Source organism: Aspergillus wentii, assembly GCF_001890725.1.
Source record: "Aspergillus wentii DTO 134E9 unplaced genomic scaffold ASPWEscaffold_6, whole genome shotgun sequence".
NCBI classification, from domain to species: Eukaryota; Fungi; Ascomycota; class Eurotiomycetes; order Eurotiales; family Aspergillaceae; genus Aspergillus; species Aspergillus wentii.
Genome location: NW_024467837.1, coordinates 791,410 through 809,207, shown reverse-complemented (window position 1 = coordinate 809,207; position 17,798 = coordinate 791,410). Strand labels below are relative to the sequence as shown.

Genomic DNA, 17,798 nt, shown 5'->3' with positions numbered 1-17,798 from the left:
TGTCCGGAAGGAACTGTCTTTGATGGCAAAACCAGTGTTTTGGATTTGATAGATGGTTGTTCGGACATTCAGTGGTATCGGGCCTTGGATGCGTCGCTGGTTTCTACCTCTACGGCCGCTTCCTGTCCCACCCATAGCAGGGCAGACGCCAGCGCCAGAAGAGTTATGTCCAGATACGGGGCTGATGCTGGAACAGATGTCGATGTTACACAGCGGGGCCTGATAGATGCTGACGGGAAGATTGGGGGGGGGGGTTTGCCGAGTAACTGGAATTGAAGTCTTAAGTGTACCACTCTACTGCTGCTTTGAAGTTGGGAGCTGAAATTACGATGGAAAGCCGATTCTATTATCTCAGTAGAGGGTCTGTTGAGATTATCCTGTTCGACTAAAACGGTGACCACCATGATGAATGCTCATGTAATTAATATTTCAACCGGGTCTACCTAGCCTACATCGGAGTACGCTATAAGTTGTATTTTATATAATAGAATTACTCGCGGTTATAATTACGTTTTCCCCTGCAGCTAAAAAGTGTGGGGATCTTATATATAATGAAAATTGTCATTTCTTCACATTTCTTCCCCGAGCAGTCGACAATTATACTATACTGCTAACTATCTGGCATGATGTGGAAAAGGCTGATATCAACAACTTACGCCCAGAAAAACTGACATAGAAGATCATAGGGGATGACCAGAGAAAACCCTAAAGGACTGCCCTTATCAGTAAGTCACATGACACAGATAAAAGTGTGAAGAGAAGTGGGTCAAGATTCAGAATGGCCAGTAAAAGAGATTTGTTTACCTGAATCACATGTAGTATAAGTAAATACCTGTACAGATTGCAGCCTGCAGAGTGTAGCTCCATCATCCTTGTAATTATCTATGCAGACATTCAAGATTTGCAGCCCATGAACCCATGATCTCACTCACTCGCTTAATGTTATCAAAGTTAGATACTAGTAGAGCTGACTCTGTTTATTGGCTATAGCACCCCACATCACAGCAGCGATGATCTCCACAGTGTAGCTGAAGAGAGCGGAGAGAGATGCCCATGTTTCCAGCTGAGTTTTTCCTCGCAAAAAGCCAAGTAACTGCACATACTGGCTGGATAGCTCTCATGTCTGTTTAATGACCTGCAGGTGCAGAAAAAAGCAACCAACAGGCCAAAGAAATCGGCCATGACGCTGCCTCAAGTGAACGATGAACTGCAGCCAAGCGGTGGAGCTGGCTTGCAGGAATATGCCACTTGTTGTGATAAAATCCAATCCATCGTAATCGACTTAGATCCGGGGTTGGAAACCCGCGGATTTTGTGATACACATGAGCTCAGTATCACTGCGCTTGTTCAGGTGGCCTGGGGAGCGGTCCTTCGCTCCTATACAGCCTCAAACATTATCTGCTTTGGATACATCACACCCGGACATATCGGTGATACCAATAGCCAGGTCTGTGTGGTGGACATGGCCAACAATGTCTCCGTCTTGGAACATCTTCAGCAAGGCACCCGGGGCTCTTTTTGGACTAACTCCGAAGAGGCGATGCAAAGCTTCGATACGGTCATAATGCATGATACGACCGTTGAGAAGTCGAACGGCATGCATTACTACCAGACATCGAGAGTAAGCGAATATTGCTAATGTCTAATGTCCGCTTCTGACTGATGGAGACAGTGAAGATTGTAGTCGAGATCCACCTGAACGGAGACGGAATCATAGCCTCACTGAACTACCACTCGTCGGCATTTGAACAAGCCAATTACATGGCCAATGCGTTCAGCCACGCAGTGTCGCAAATGATGAGTAAACCTGAAAAGGGCGTGAGTAGCTTGGATTTGTGCAGCCGACACGACCTCGATCAAATCGCCCAGTGGAATAGGGAAGCGCCCCCGAAGTCAAACGACTGCGTCAACATCGTCATATCACGCCAATGCTTTGAGCATCCTGACGACGTGGCTGTCACCTCGTGGGATGGCGAATTCACATACAACGAGCTGGATCGACTTTCAACAACCGTGGCAATCCGCCTTGCTGCCAGTGGAGTCCGCCCAGAATCATTTGTTCCGCTTTGCTTCGAGAAATCCAAGTGGGCAATTGTTGCAATACTCGGGGTGATCAAGAGCGGTGGTGCCTATGTACTTTTAGACCCGGCATATCCTCTCGACCGTATCCGCAGTATATGCCAGACCGTCGACGCGGAGCTCGTGATGGCCTCGACCGAAAATAGTAGGATTATGGAGGAGCTCGCACCACTGGTAATCACGGTCGGACAGGAAATATTCAGCTGGCCACAAGCTCAAGATGATGGAACAGGGAGTATCAGCACACAACTAACACCCCAGAATGCCTTATACGCCGTCTTCACGTCAGGATCGACCGGAGTGCCAAAAGGCGTTGTCATTGAACATGCGGCCTTCTGCGCGGCGGCCAAGGCGAACAAAACGGCTTTATCACTCGATCGTAATTCAAAGGTGCTGCAATTTGCCAGCTTCGCTTACGATGTAGCGAATCGAGATATCTTGTTTACGTTAATGTTCGGTGGCACTATCTGTCTGCCGTCAGATTCGGATCGCGGCAACGACATCGCTTCATTCATTAATCGATCTGCTGTAAACTGGGCCAGTCTTAGCCCATCTGTTGTTGGTCTGATAGCACCGGAGAGTGTGCCAACCTTGCGATGTTTACTTTTAGGTGGTGAATCGATGACATCAGCAAATGTTGCTTTATGGGCTGGCAAGGTTCACCTGATGAATGCTTATGGTCCGTGCGAATGTGCGGCCGTCAGCTCTCTACAATCCAAGATAGAGGTTGGTTCAGACCACAGAAATATAGGCCGGGGCATTGGGCCTGCTCTTTGGATAGTCGACATGGACAACCCAAACCAGCTGCTGCCGATCGGAGCGACCGGAGAGCTGGTCATAGAAAGTTCCTCTGTTGGGCGGGGGTATATAAACGACCAAGTAGGAACTTCATCGTCATTCCTGGAGTCGACCGCTTGGCTGTCCCAGGTACGCTCTGCCGGGTCAACACGACGCCTATATAGAACTGGAGATTTGGCGCGGTACAATACAAACGGTACGCTCAATTTCCTTGGTCGCAAGGACAGCCAGATCAAGATACACGGTCAGAGGGTGGAGCTGACAGAGGTGGAATACCGCATGCGGTGTGCACTCGCTGAACTTCGCATTCAAACCAACAATGTAACTGTAGGCCTCCTCCACGGCCGGAGGCTAGCGGCATTCATCAATATTTCTGTTCCAGACGATGGACAGAATGATGATATCTTTATTCGGGATGATCGGGCAGTGCCATATTTGCGACCGATAGAAGAGCGGCTTTCAAAGGTTTTACCGCGACATATGATCCCGTCGATCGTTATCCCAACCCGGAAAATGCCACTGAATATGTCAGGGAAAAAAGATAGAAAGCGACTTCTCTTTCTTGCGTCAAAGCTCTCCCCAAGTGAAATCAAAATATTCTACGGAGGCTCGTCATCGAGCGAAGCCCCAGCTAACGAGATTGAGAAACGGTTGCATCTGCTGTGGGCAAAGATACTCCATCGAGCACCACAAAGCATAGGCCGACATGACAGCTTTTTCCGGTGTGGCGGCGATTCTATTGCGGGAATGAAGCTGGTGACAGCAGCGCGAGAAGAAGGCATCGATTTGACTGTGGCAGAGTTATTCGCCTACCCAAAGCTGTCGGACCTTGCACTGATCGTGCGTCAAGTAATAAAAAGTGATAGACCGGACATACGCCCCTTCGGCCTTGTCGCAGATAAGGACCTGGATAAAGTCAGAAGGCTAGTAATCGAACAATGCGAGATCGACGGGGGCCAGATTGAAGATATCTATCCATGCACCGCGATGCAAGAAGGCTTGATCGCCTTAACAGCAAAGGATCAGCGCATGCACATTTTGCAGTCGGTGTACAAATTGCCCCGTCACGTTGATATAACCAGGTTTCAATTTGCGTGGGGGTTGGTCATTGAGAAGAATCCTATTCTGCGGACACGAATCATCCAATCCGTTGCTCTAGGGACGTTCCAAGCTGTTATCAAAGGGAATATGCTCTGTCAATATCACAGTGATCTGGACAAGTACCTGGACCAAGATTGTTCTACTCCAATGCGGATTGGCCAACCACTAATACGCCTGGCGATCACCAGAAAAGCCAAGTCTGATGAGCACAGTTTTGTTCTCACCATGCATCATGCAATCTTCGATGGCTGATCGTTACCATTGGTGCTCAAACAACTGGAATCCGCGTATTTAGGTGGCAATCCATTGCCATACCGAAGGTTCAGCTCATTTGTTGACCACGTTATACAGTCTCACCATGATAGTGCAGACTTTTGGCGTTCAGAGTTTACGGCTATTGATGCCGTCCCTTTTCCATCTTTGCCTTCCATGGCGTATGTGCCGCGCACAACAAGAATCGTCACACGTGAAATCGCATTAGAACCAAGACAAGTAGGGGAGGGCGACGAATTCACCATTTCCACAAAGCTGCGTCTTGCATGGGCAATTATACTCTCACTCCACACCAATCGTAAGGATGTCATCTTTGGCGTGACGAGTTCTGGACGGAGTGCTCCGGTAGAAGGAGTAGAGCAGATGACTGGTCCAACTATTACTACTGTACCACTTCGTGTTCAACTGCAGCATGATCAGTTAGTCAAGGACGCACTTAGCGATCTTCAAGCTCGTTCTGCTGGCATGATCCGATTTGAGCAGTTTGGATTGCAGAACATTAGCCGTCTTGGGAAGGAGGCTGAAGCTGCCTGTCAATTTCAAAGCTTGCTGGTTGTCCACCCCGCTGAGAATGATAGCAATACTATACTAAAAGACGGGCAAACCACTGCAGATGAATCAAAATATAACAGCTATGCAATCATGCTTTCGTGTCATCTGGATGTTGATTATGTGAATGTGAAAGCGGTTTTTGATGAAAATGTTGTGACCGAGTTGCAGATGAGGCGAATCCTCGATACCCTCGCCAGCACCACCAAGAAAATACACTCCAACATGTCCGATACCATGGCGGAGATCAGCACGATTAGTCCAGAGGATATAACACAGCTTGAAAGGTGGAATAGCAGTGTCCCAAAAGCAGAGGAGTGTTGTGTCCACGAAGTCATCAACAAGCACTTTATGACTCGACCAGAAGCACCAGCAATTTGCGCTTGGGATGGAGAGCTTACGTACAGAGAACTTGATATATTATCATCCAAGTTGGCAAGACACTTAACCAGTCTCGGCGTGGGCCCAGAAGTGATTGTGTCTCTTTGCTTTGAGAAGAGTAAATGGACAACCGTCGCTATTCTTAGTGTCGTGAAGGCAGGCGGCGCATTCTTACTACTGGACCCATCACATCCATCCACACGCCTTGAAAAGATCTGTGCAAGTGCTGGAGCCACCATTGTCTTGTGTTCCGCACAAAATACTGCCAAGGCAGCTGGGCTGGCAGCCACCGTGGTCCCTGTTAGTGACGATGAGATTGCATGGCACGGAATGGAGGGTAATTGGAGGAGCTCTATAGTTCAGCCACACAACGCTCTATATGTAGTGTTTACATCTGGTAGCACAGGGGAGCCAAAAGGGGTGGTGATCGAGCACCGTGCGTTCTGCACCGGGTCATTGCACCATTCCAAAGCACTCTGTTTGACCTCTGAATCCAGGGTCTTCCAATTCTCATCCTACGCATTCGATGTCAGCATTGCAGATACACTGAGCACACTGCTTAATGGAGGATGTCTCTGTGTACCGTCCGAGACTGATCGTGGCGGGTTAATCGAAAACGCAATCAATAAGCTACATGCTAACTGGGCTGATCTCACCCCGTCAGTCGCTAGAATCCTGCGCCCTGATGACATCCCTGGTCTAAAGACGGTAATCCATGGTGGTGAAAAAAGAAATGCGTCCGATATCCGTATGTGGGAAGGGCATGCCAAAGTCTTCAACCTTTATGGTCCCGCAGAGTGCTCAGTGGTGTCAACGGTGCAGTCGTGTTCTGATGGTGATGCGAACAATATTGGCTTCGCTACAGGATCGGCGTGCTGGGTTGTCGACCAATCAGACCATACGCGACTGGTTCCTATTGGTGTGGTTGGAGAGTTATTGATCGAAGGGCCAATCGTCGGTCGAGGGTATATAAATCAACCGCAAAAGTCAGAAGAGGCGTTTATACAAAGTCCTCCGTGGCTAGCTCATTTTCGACAGGATAATGACCGATTGTACAAGACAGGAGACCTTGTGCAGTACAACGACGATGGCTCCCTCCAGGTGGTTGGCCGCAAGGACACACAGATCAAAATTAACGGCCAACGTATTGAGCTGGGTGAGATAGAGCATCATGTTCACCGCTGCTTTCCCGGAGCACGACAGACATTGGTGGAAGTGGTAGTACCTGTCGATGAAAATGCCAGACCACTGCTGGTAGCATTTATCCTGGTTCAAGACGCTGGGACCGATGCGCATGGCCAAGGAAGCGCACTAGAGTCCAGCCTTTTTGCTGGAGTAAGCGAAGAGTTTCAATCAGCGACTTTGAAAACAGGCTCGGAGCTCAATGAATGCTTACCTAGCTATATGGTGCCGAGAATATTCGTGCCCCTCAGATACTTGCCCATGTCAGGAACAGGCAAAACAGACCGTCGAGCAATAAGGACATACGCCTCGCAGCTCACGCGGATGCAGCTAGAAGCGTACACGGTTGATGACTCGGTAGAAAAAAGAGCACCAACTACCGAGACCGAGATGCTGCTTCAGGGGATCATAGCCGAGGTCATTGGCATGGAGGTGGATAGGATTGGGATGGATGACAGTTTCTTTCGTCTGGGAGGGGACTCAATCACAGCGATGAAGTTGGTGGGACACGCACGTGACCATGGCCTTTTGTTTACTGTGCCAGACGTGTTCCTCCACCCCAAACTGTCAGACCTCGCCCTGACTGCCCAGCGGATTTCTCATGATGATTTTCAAGAAACTATCCAGCCTTTCTCCCTCTTTGAAGAGGGAGCAGTCCGGAAGCATGTCCGTGAGACAGCAACGAAACAATGCGCTGTCTCCATGGCCGAAATCGATGACATATATCCTTGCACAGCGATGCAAGAAGGCCTGATGGCACTGACAGCGATGAGGCCTGGCGCATATATGGGCCAATATACCTTCAACTTCCCCAGCAGTGTTGGTATCGACGACTTCCAGAGAGCATGGGAGGCAGTCTATCAGGCAAACCCCATTCTACGGACCCGAATTGTGCATGTCGAAGGACACGGCATGTTTCAGGTCGTTGTAAGAGAGAGGATAAGCTGGGAGCTGCACGATTCGCCCATGGAGGCTCAGTTGGGCGGGCGTCTAGTACGGCTTTGTTTTTCAGAGGAGGCAGATGGCTTTCAGTTTATCATGACGCTGCATCATGCCCTTTATGATGGCTTGTCTCTTCTTTCAATCTTGAAGCAGGTCGAGCAGGCTTACAACGGCCATACGCTCCCAGCTCGACCATTCACCCCCTTTATCAAATATATCGAACATTTAGACACTGAAACCGCGGACAGCTTCTGGCGGTTGGAGCTTTCAGACCTCAACGCCGTCCCTTTTCCGACACTACCCTCTGCGACATACAAACCAGCGCCCACCACGACTATGCTGCATATTATACCTCATTTGCCATCCGGTAGCGATAAAGACACTACTCTGTCAACGACAGTACGACTGGCGTGGGCGTTGGTTTTGGCCCAATACACTGCGTCGGATGATGTAGTCTTTGGAGCTACCATCAGTGGACGCAGTGCACCCGTCACTGGTATCGATACAATCACAGGGCCAGCCATCACAACAGTCCCTCTGCGAATCCGCACTCAAGGCAATGTTGTGGTTGAGCAAGCGCTGCAGGCGATTCAGAGCAAAGCAATGGCAATGATTCCATTCGAACAAATCGGGCTGCAGAGGATTGGCCGCCTAGGAGCTGAGCCGGCCACTGCATGTCGCTTTCAGAGCTTATTGGTGATGCAGACAGACCAGGAAGAACATAGTCTAAATCTCCTTGGGCAGCGTGCACAACACCCCTATAACCAGGAGGAATTTTATACATATGCACTTACTGTACTTTGTGAACCAAGCGCTGGGTCTCTGAATCTACGGGCAGTGTTTGATGAGAAGGTTCTTCCTGAGGGGCAGATAAAGTTAATACTGTCCCAATTCGCTCATTTCATACAGCAGATAAGCAGCCATCCAAGGCGGACTATGCATGAGATTGACCTCATCAGCCCCGAAGATCTGACACTACTGGGTAAATGGAACAAGAACCAACCAGTGCGATCTAAAACCACAGCAGACACATTGATCTCTCGAAAATTCATGTCCCAACCAGAGGCAGATGCTGTTCACGCATGGGATGGAAACCTGACATATCGTGAACTGGACGAATAAACCTCGCATTTGGCAATGCGTCTACGAAGGCTAGGCGTGGCGCCAGGGACAGATACATTTATTCCCCTCTGCTTCGAAAAATCAAAGTGGACTACAGTGGCAATGCTTGCAACCGTCAAGGCCGGAGCAGCATTTGTTCTCTTGGATCCGTCGCATCCGCCCAAGCGCCTTCAGGATATATGTCGTGAAGTGGGGGCATCAATCATAATTTCTTCGACATTGCAAACTGGGTTGAGCGCAGATCTCGCAGCTACTGTTGTCCCACTGCCATTTGTTGATACTACGTGCCATACTGTGGATGGAACCGGACCAGACACTGGAAAGATTCAATCAAAGAATGCTTTATACGCAGTCTTTACATCGGGTTCCACTGGCCGACCGAAAGGAATCATCATCGAACACGAGTCATTCTGCACAGGCGCAGAGGCACAGATAAAATCTCTGAAACTTGACTGTACATCGAGGGTTTTCCAATTTGCTTCATATGCCTTTGATGTGAGTATCGCGGATAATCTGACTACATTAATAGCCGGAGGCTGTGTTTGCGTTCCAAGCGAAGCCGAACGTCACAATGATATTCCAGGAGCCATGACCCGGCTACAGGTGAATAGTGCCCCGCTAACCCCCTCTGTTGCGAGGCTCCTGGTCCCAGAGAAGACAAAATTAAAGAGGCTTATGTTAGCGGGCGAACCAATGTCGCCAGCGGACATTGAAGCATGGGCTGCAAAGACACAGCTGGTGAATATGTACGGGCCTGCAGAATGCTCTGTTTTCTCCACCATTCAACCAAGGATTAACCCGGGATCTGATCCCAGGAATATCGGGCATGCTATTGGATCTGTATCCTGGATTGTCAAGAAAGATGACCATCGTAAGCTGGTACCAATTGGTGCTGTTGGTGAGCTGGTCATTCAGGGTCCTATTGTTGGGCGCGGATACATCAACAATAAAGAAAAGACGGCAGATGTCTTTTTTGATAATCCACCATGGGCAACGACGAGCAGTGACCGATTCTATAAAACAGGCGATCTGGTGCGATATGCACTGGACGGTTCGATCAGCTATATTGGCAGGAAAGACACACAGATAAAGATCAGCGGGCAGCGGATGGAGCTCGGCGAAATCGAGCATCATGTATGTCGCCAATTCAAAGGAGCACAAGACGTGGTGGTCGAGGCTGTGATCAGACAGAGCCATGAACATCCAATTCTGATGGCCTTTATCTGGTGCGGTCCGAGCGAACAAGAACAAAGCCTTGCATTTACAGGACCTTCCCAACAATTCAAAGCAGAGGCACACCGGGTCGAATCAGCATTGCACGAGGTCCTTCCGGCCTATATGATTCCGAATGTGTTTATCCCTTTGTCCCAAATCCCGTTGTCACTGTCAGGGAAGGTCAACAGGCGTTATATAAGCGAGCAGGCTGCGCAGATGGACTTGCAGATATACAACTCCCCGGATATGGAAAAAGAGAAGCCATCAACAAATGCAGAACGCGCTCTGCAGCAAGCCTGGGCAAAGATCCTCAACATCGATCCTGATCATATTGGTGTTGAGGATAGTTTCTTCCGTCTTGGTGGGGATTCTATCACTGCAATGCAGGTATCAGCACAGTTAAGGGCTACGGCAGGAGTCTCTGTTGCTGTTTCGGACATCTTTCTTTACAAAACCATCTCACGAATAGCCCAGCATATGCAGTCGGATGATAGATGTCTATTTCCAGACATTCAAGACGCAGAATCTGTCAATCAGCCGACGGATGTCAAATTTGAGCTTTCGCCCATCCAGCAAATGCTTTTCGAGTATGCACCACAGGGGCATAACCACTTCAATCAGAGTTTCTTTCTTCGAGTGGTACGTGGTGCAAAGATTGAAGCTGCTGAAATGGCACAGGCGCTCGATTCGATTGTTGCGCATCATTCAATGCTACGGGCACGATTTAGTCACGAAGAAGGCAGATGGGCTCAACGCATAATATCGAACGACAAGAATAGCTATCATTTTAATCAACACAAACTGCCGTCTTGGTCCGAAGTGAATAGTACTGTGGCCACAAGCCAGAGCAGCCTGGATATCCAACGTGGGCCTGTATTCCGGGTTGACCTGATGACAGTGGGGATTGAGAAAGAGCAGTATGTGTCGTTGGTAGCTCATCACTTGGTCGTTGATCTTGTATCGTGGCGAATCATTCTCGGCGATTTAGAGGAGCTGCTTTCATCGCAGAGTTCATCAATTTCTCAACATCCTTCACTTTCATTCCAGCGATGGTGCCGTCTACAGGAGGACTACAGCCGTGATAATCTACTCCCTAAAACGGCGTTGCCATTCACCGTCCCTCATCCACCGGAGGATTATTGGGGAGTTGCCGATAAGTGTAACACGTACAGTGAAGCAGTACAGGAAGAGTTCACTATCGAGGGCAGCGTCACAGAGACGCTATTCGGTGCTGCCAATCATGCCATGAACACACAGCCAGTCGAGATCTTCCAAGCGGCAATTCTTTATTCATTCATCCAGACCTTTCAAGATCGATCTCCGCCTGCGATCTTTAGCGAGGGGCATGGCCGTGAGGCATGGGATGCAGCTCTCGACATTTCCCGAACGGTGGGATGGTTTACCACCATGTTTCCGATATTCATAGCAGGCAGCAATCAGTCTGATCTTTTCGATATTATACGCCGGACAAAAGATGCTCGCAGGAAGATAGAAAGCAATGGGTGGGCTTACTTTGCCTCGCGCTACCTCAATCCTGAGGGAAAGAAAGCTTTCAGTAATCACTTCCCGATTGAAATACTGTTCAACTATTTGGGTCTCTATCAACAGCTGGAACGGCCCGGTGCGGTGCTCCAACAAGCAAACAAGCAGGCCATAGAAGATTCAGATATAGCATCCGACGTCCCGCGGTTCTCGTTGATTGAGGTTTCTGTATCGGTTGTTGGTGGTCGTCTTCGATTCAATTTCATCTATAACCGATACATGAAGCACCAGGACACTATCCGCAATTGGATTGCCAAATGTGAAGACACACTCAGAGAGGCTGCGGAGACGTTGCTACACTCCAAACAACAATACACACTTACTGATTTCCGGCTGTTGCCTCTCACATATACTACCTTGGAACAGTTCATCGAGCAAACATTACCAGGGCTCGGTCTCTCGGCCGCGCAGGTAGAAGACGCGTATCCATGCTCTCCCATGCAGCAGGGTATTCTCCTGGGTCAGAGCTTAGATGCAGAGCACTATCGGACACGCTTATTCTGGAGGGCAAGTTCATGCGACAGCAGACCTGTTGACCTTGAGCATCTGATGCGTGCGTGGAAGAGAGTGGTGCAGTATCATCCGATTCTGCGCACGATGCTTGTACAGAATATATCGCAACCAGGCATGTTTGATCAAGTTGTGTTGAAGGAGGTTGATCCGGATGTATACGTGTCAGATAAGGATGAGGGCCCCCATACCGCATCGTATGGTCATGAAAGAGGGCTACTGCCGTATATCCTTACACTATACCCCGGGAAGAACAATGTACAGTGCGAGCTGGAAATCAATCATGCACTCATTGATGGTACGTCGACGTCATTGTTGAGGCGCGATTTGGCACTGGCATATGATGGAAAGCTTCCGGCCCGACATGGTCCACTTTACAGTGACTATATTGCGTACCTCGGGAGTGTATCTGCAGATCCAGCACGGGCATACTGGAAGGAATATTTGAATGGGGCTTACCAGTGCAACTTCCCCAACCTAAATAGCGGAAGTGAAGCCACAAGTTCCAGCTCACTACATTCACTGAATGTCGATTTAAGTCTTGACCTGCGCAAGCTGCACGAATTCAACGAAACCCACGAATTGACTCTCTCAAACCTGTTTCAGGTAGTATGGGGCGTCGTCCTGCAGTGCTACACGGGCTCGGACACGGTTTGCTTCGGGTATCTAGCATCGTGTCGAGATATACCTGTGGCAGGGGCTGAGGATACTATTGGGCCGTTTATCAATATGCTCGTCTGTCGCATGGATTTGGAAAAGCACACGCCGATTCTAAGCGCATTGCAGAAGAACCAAGCAGATTATGCAAAGAGTTTGACTCATCAGCATTGCTCGCTAGCTGATATTCTGCGATCCTCATCAGCCTCCCCAGGCCAGCCCCTTTTTAATACTGCCATGTCTTTGCAGAGAGATACCGGGAAATCTGGCGATGGGCAGTCGAGCATTCGTGTTGATCATGTCCGGGGAGAGGACCCAACCGAGGTAAGCCATCAATTCCATACGCTTGTAAGATCTCGCTTGTAAGATCTGTTATACTGACGTTGAAAGTTTGATATAACACTGCATGTTACTGTCAAAGGCAGTGGGGTGGCCGTATCCTTCAACTACTGGAGTTCCGTCCTATCAGATATACAGGCAAAGCAAGTGGCCAACACATTCTCTCAAATTGTATCCGAGATTGTCGCCAGGCCCAGTGATTCAGTTGGGGACTTGGATATAATAAGTCAGCAAGACACAGCACAGATACAGCAGTGGATTCAAAAAGCTCCTGAGGAAATTAACAGTTGCGTTCATGATTTGATCCACCAGCGCTGTCTGGCACAAAAGCACTCCCCGGCTGTTTGCGCGTGGGATGGCAATTTATCATATGGGGAACTAGATCAATTATCATCCAAACTGGCGGTCCACCTCACGAATCTGGGGATGAGACCAGGTGATTTTATATTGCTATGCTTTGAAAAGTCGAGATGGACGACAGTTGCGATACTCGCAGTGATGAAGGCAGGTGCGGCCTTTATACTACTCGACCCATCTCATCCCCTACAGCGGCTACAAGGAATGTGCGAGGATGTTCAAGCAAACCTCATAGTGGCCTCTACACAAACTCATGCAATGGCAGCGAGTATTACAAACATGGTCATTGTAATCGACGAGGACGGCAGCAAGGCATGGCAAGAAAATGAGGGGGACTGGACGCCGGGATTTGTCGATCCAAAGACTCCAGCCTATGTGGCATACACGTCTGGGTCGACAGGAAAGCCAAAGGGAGCAATTATCCCGCATACAGCACTTACTACCAGCGCAAGCGCGCAGAGCACAGCCTTTTCCCTCAACCCCAAGTCGCGAGTCTTGCAGTTTGCATCGTACGCATTTGACATTAGTATTGCCGACAATCTGACGACATTACTGGCCGGGGCGTGTGTGTGCGTGCCCTCTGAGAGAGATCGGAAGAGTGATCTAGTCAAAGCAGCGAATGATTTACAGATCAACTGGGCCAACCTCACACCATCACTTGTGAGAATCCTGAATCCCAGCGACCTTCCTACATTGAAGACGTTGGTGCTTGCCGGTGAAGCAATGCAGCAGATAGACGTTTTGGTTTGGGCACCGCATGTGCGCGTGATAAATGCATACGGACCGGTCGAATGCTCAATCATCTCCACTGTTCAGTCTGAGATCCGTGCTGGCCCTGGAGAAGATCCAAGCAATATCGGATATCCTATTGGGTCAAACGCTTGGATTGTCGACAAAAATAACCATCACCGACTAGCACCTATTGGCGCAGTGGGCGAGCTCATTATCCACGGTCCTATCGTGGGCGATGGATACATCAACAAGCGCAATGCAGCATTCATCAGCACTCCAAAATGGGCTAGTCAATTCAAGTTGGAGGCTGGAGACCGGATGTATAAAACAGGCGACTTGGTGCGATACTCATTGTCGGATGGATCTATCTCCTACGTCGGCCGCAAGGATACTCAGGTTAAGGTTCGTGGGCAGCGGATTGAACTCGGTGAGATTGAGCATCACATACGCCAAGCCTTCCCTTCTGCGTCGGATGTCGTTGCAGGTGTTGTCAAACTTGCTGAACACCAAAGTCACCCAATGCTGATTGCCTTTATATGGTGTGGTCAACAAAATACAGCTTCTGACAGGATGTTCGAGGCACCGACTTCGGAATTCCTGTCTGAAGCTCTCCAGGCAGAGTCGGTGCTGCATGATTCCCTCCCAGTGTACATGGTTCCGAATGCCTTTATCCCTCTAACTCGAGTCCCTTTGACGCCATCTGGGAAGGTTGATCGACGTTATTTGCATGAGAAGGCCGCAGCAATCTCTCGGGATGAAATGCAGTCATATAATCCATCAAGATCAGCAAAGCACGAGCAGAAGCCATTGTCAGAGACGGAAAGAACACTCCAGCAGATCTGGGCACAGATCCTGAACATGGAGGCTGGCCAGATCGGGGTTGAAGATAGCTTCTTCAGGCTTGGTGGTGACTCCATCACTGCGATGCAAATGTCTGCCCGATTGAAAGCAGCTGGATTTTCAACAACTGTTGCGGAGATTTTGCGGTGGAAGACTATCTCTCGGCTTGCGCAGCAAATGCGGTTTGAAGATAAACCGATAGCCCCCGTTATGGTGGATGAACAGATTGGCGTTTCGTTCGAACTCTCGCCTATACAGCGGATGTTCTTCGAGCATGCTTCTTCTGGGTATAACCACTTTAACCAGAGCTTTTTCCTCCGTTGTACCAGGAACATTGCAATATCTGATCTCAACAAGGCGCTGAATTTAATCTTTGCGCGACATTCGATGCTGAGGGCAACCTTCCATCAGACTGATGGGAAATGGACTCAAGTCGTTCAGCAAAATGAGAAAGGATGTTACAAGCTTTTGGGGCACACTCTCAACACTGTCGATGAAGTAAAGGATATGATCTCGAAACACCAAAAGAGTCTCGATATAACAACAGGACCGGTGTTCAGAGTTGACCTGATCAACATGACAGACACTCAATACATTTCCCTCATCGCCCATCATCTTGTTATTGATCTGGTGTCCTGGCGGATCATCTTGGCAGACTTGGAAGAACTCTTAGTCGAGGGTTCTTTGTCAGGGCTACAGACCATATCGTTCCAGTCATGGTGCAAGATACAGGCAGAGTACAGCCACTGCCATCTGTCGCCCGCAAAGGCGTTACCGTTTGACATTCTGCCAATGCCATCTGATTACTGGGGATCGGAAATCCATCAGAATACACATGCGGATGTCTTGCATTGTGGTTTCTCACTTGACAAAAAGGTCACGGATACTGTATTTGGTGATGCTAATAATGCATTTGGAACTCAGCCGGTTGATATCTTTCAGTCTGCTTTGCTTCTTTCTTTTATCCAGACCTTCACTGATAGGCCAGCTCCTACTATCTTCAACGAAGGACACGGCCGAGAACCATGGGATGCTGGAATCGATCTGACCAGAACCGTTGGCTGGTTCACGACAATCTGGCCTACACATGTGCAAACGGACAATCAAACCAACCATACCATTCCCGAAATCCTCCGTCGGGTGAAAGATGCCCGAATGGCTGTCCCAGGGAATGGGTGGTCATATTTCGTTTCTAGGTATCTGAACCCAGAGGGTAAGAAGGCATTTGGGAACCATATGCCGATGGAGATTATCTTTAATTACCTTGGTCTCTATCAGCAGCTCGAAAGGTCTGGTTCTTTGCTAGAAAGTACAACGTGGATGGATAGCGATGAAGTATCGCCCCATATCAACCGATTTTCATTGATTGAGGTCTCTGTATTTGTCCAAGAGGGGTCCTTGAACCTCAGATGTGCTTATAACCGACATATGCGACATCAGAATGCGATCTGCCAGTGGATCTCTGCCTGTCAGCAATCCCTCGAGGAGGCAGCCGAGATACTACCTCAAATGGAAAGAGGGTACACATTACAAGACTTTCCGCTGCTGAGTCTGACATATACCAGGTTAGACAATCTAATTGAACGAGTCAAGAAGCAGGAACCAAGTGCTGTGGCAGCAGATATTGAGGACGCTTTCCCGTGTTCTCCAATGCAGCAGCTGATGCTGCGCAGTCAAAAAAGAAGAGCGGGTTACTATGCACCAAGTCAAATATACGAGCTTAAATTGAGAGACTCTGGATCTGTGGATATTGGCAAATTTGAGACAGCCTGGCAGGTGTTGTTCGATCGCCACGCGGCTCTACGAACTGTATTTGTTCGCGGAGATCAAGACGACCATCAAGTCGTCCTCAAGTCTGCAACGGCCAGAATTCGGACGATTTCTTGTGACGATGACGCTCATGCAGCTCTTCGTGCCCAGTCACCCCCTGATTATTGTAAAGGAGGTTTGCTTCATCAGCTCACTGTGTCCCAAACCATGTCTGGACAAGTGTTCATTAAGATTGACATCAGTCATGCCATTACTGATGCGGCATCACTGTCAATTCTCTTCCACGAGTGGTGTCTTGCGTATGAGGACCAGCTGCCGAATAGTATCACCCCACTGTACAGCACTTACATAGCAGGCCTTCTCAGGACCTCGACTGTCGACACTCAATACTGGAAGGAATATCTCACCAACATGCCACCGTGCTTTTTCCCAGTTGCGAACAGTTCCAGTCAGGATCCTGGACAATTGCGGCGCGTGGATGTTGGCATCGACCTTGATCTAGCGAGCAGAATGCACGACTTCTGCCAGGGCCATGATACCACCGTCCCAGCGCTGATTAAAGCCGTGTGGGCGGTGATCCTTCATAAATTTGTGAAACATACTAGCAACTCAGTATGCTTCGGCTATCTCACATCAGGGCGACACGAGTCAATAGTCAACATTGAAAACATTGTCGGTGCTCTGGTTAACCTCCTCGTCTGTCGAATCCACATTGAGGGGAAGACTAGCTACAGAAGTATACTATCTGCCATGCAAGAGGATTACCACAACTCACTCCCCCGACATGCAGGTGCGATCCGCGCCATGGACGTGCTGGGATTGAGCCCACCATCACATCATATCTTCAACACGCTGGTTAATCATCGCAAGCACAATGAGATGCAGCCTGGTGGTATTTCATTTGAGTGTGTTTCTGGGGAGGATGCCATGGAGGTAAGCATTATTGTTGAGTTACCAGGTTCTTTTGCTAACGCGATACAGTTTGATATAGTATTGCAGGTTGACGAACGTGGGAGAAATGTGAGTGTGTGTATTGATTATTGGGATGGCCGGGTTCCAGATGAGGTGGCTGGGGAGATTGCCGTTGCTTTTAATGCGACTGTGGTGCGGTTTATGGATGATTTTGAATGATAGGTTAGATGTGCTGTAGTTGGAAATAGTTGATACTAGATGGGAGGTTTTACACAGGAATAACGTGGTCAATGCATTTCAGCATTTCATGTTCATAGACATGAAACAGAGTTAAGATCGATTTGATCTTGACCCATAATTTCGAATGCTGTGTCCCACATTTGATCATAATATATACATTTTCATCATAATATATCAAATATATACAGTTCCTAATAATATATTAAATTAATATATTAACATATAAAGAAAGGTAGTATAGGGGCTAAATATATATA

The 17,798-nt window shown here is 48.7% G+C and overlaps 1 protein-coding gene across 1 annotated transcript; it reads left to right on the top strand.

The window, feature by feature from the left end:
- Positions 1-1,180: 1,180 nt before the first annotated feature.
- Positions 1,181-17,730, top strand: ASPWEDRAFT_70556 (uncharacterized protein; the record flags this gene model as incomplete). Its single annotated transcript, XM_040839135.1, has 7 exons — positions 1,181-1,621; positions 1,678-4,189; positions 4,274-8,287; positions 8,462-12,675; positions 12,742-13,126; positions 13,313-17,322; positions 17,371-17,730. 7 exons carry the CDS (start codon positions 1,181-1,183, stop codon positions 17,518-17,520), a joined length of 15,726 nt encoding a protein of 5,241 aa, XP_040686606.1. The 3' UTR covers positions 17,521-17,730.
- Positions 17,731-17,798: the final 68 nt, after the last annotated feature.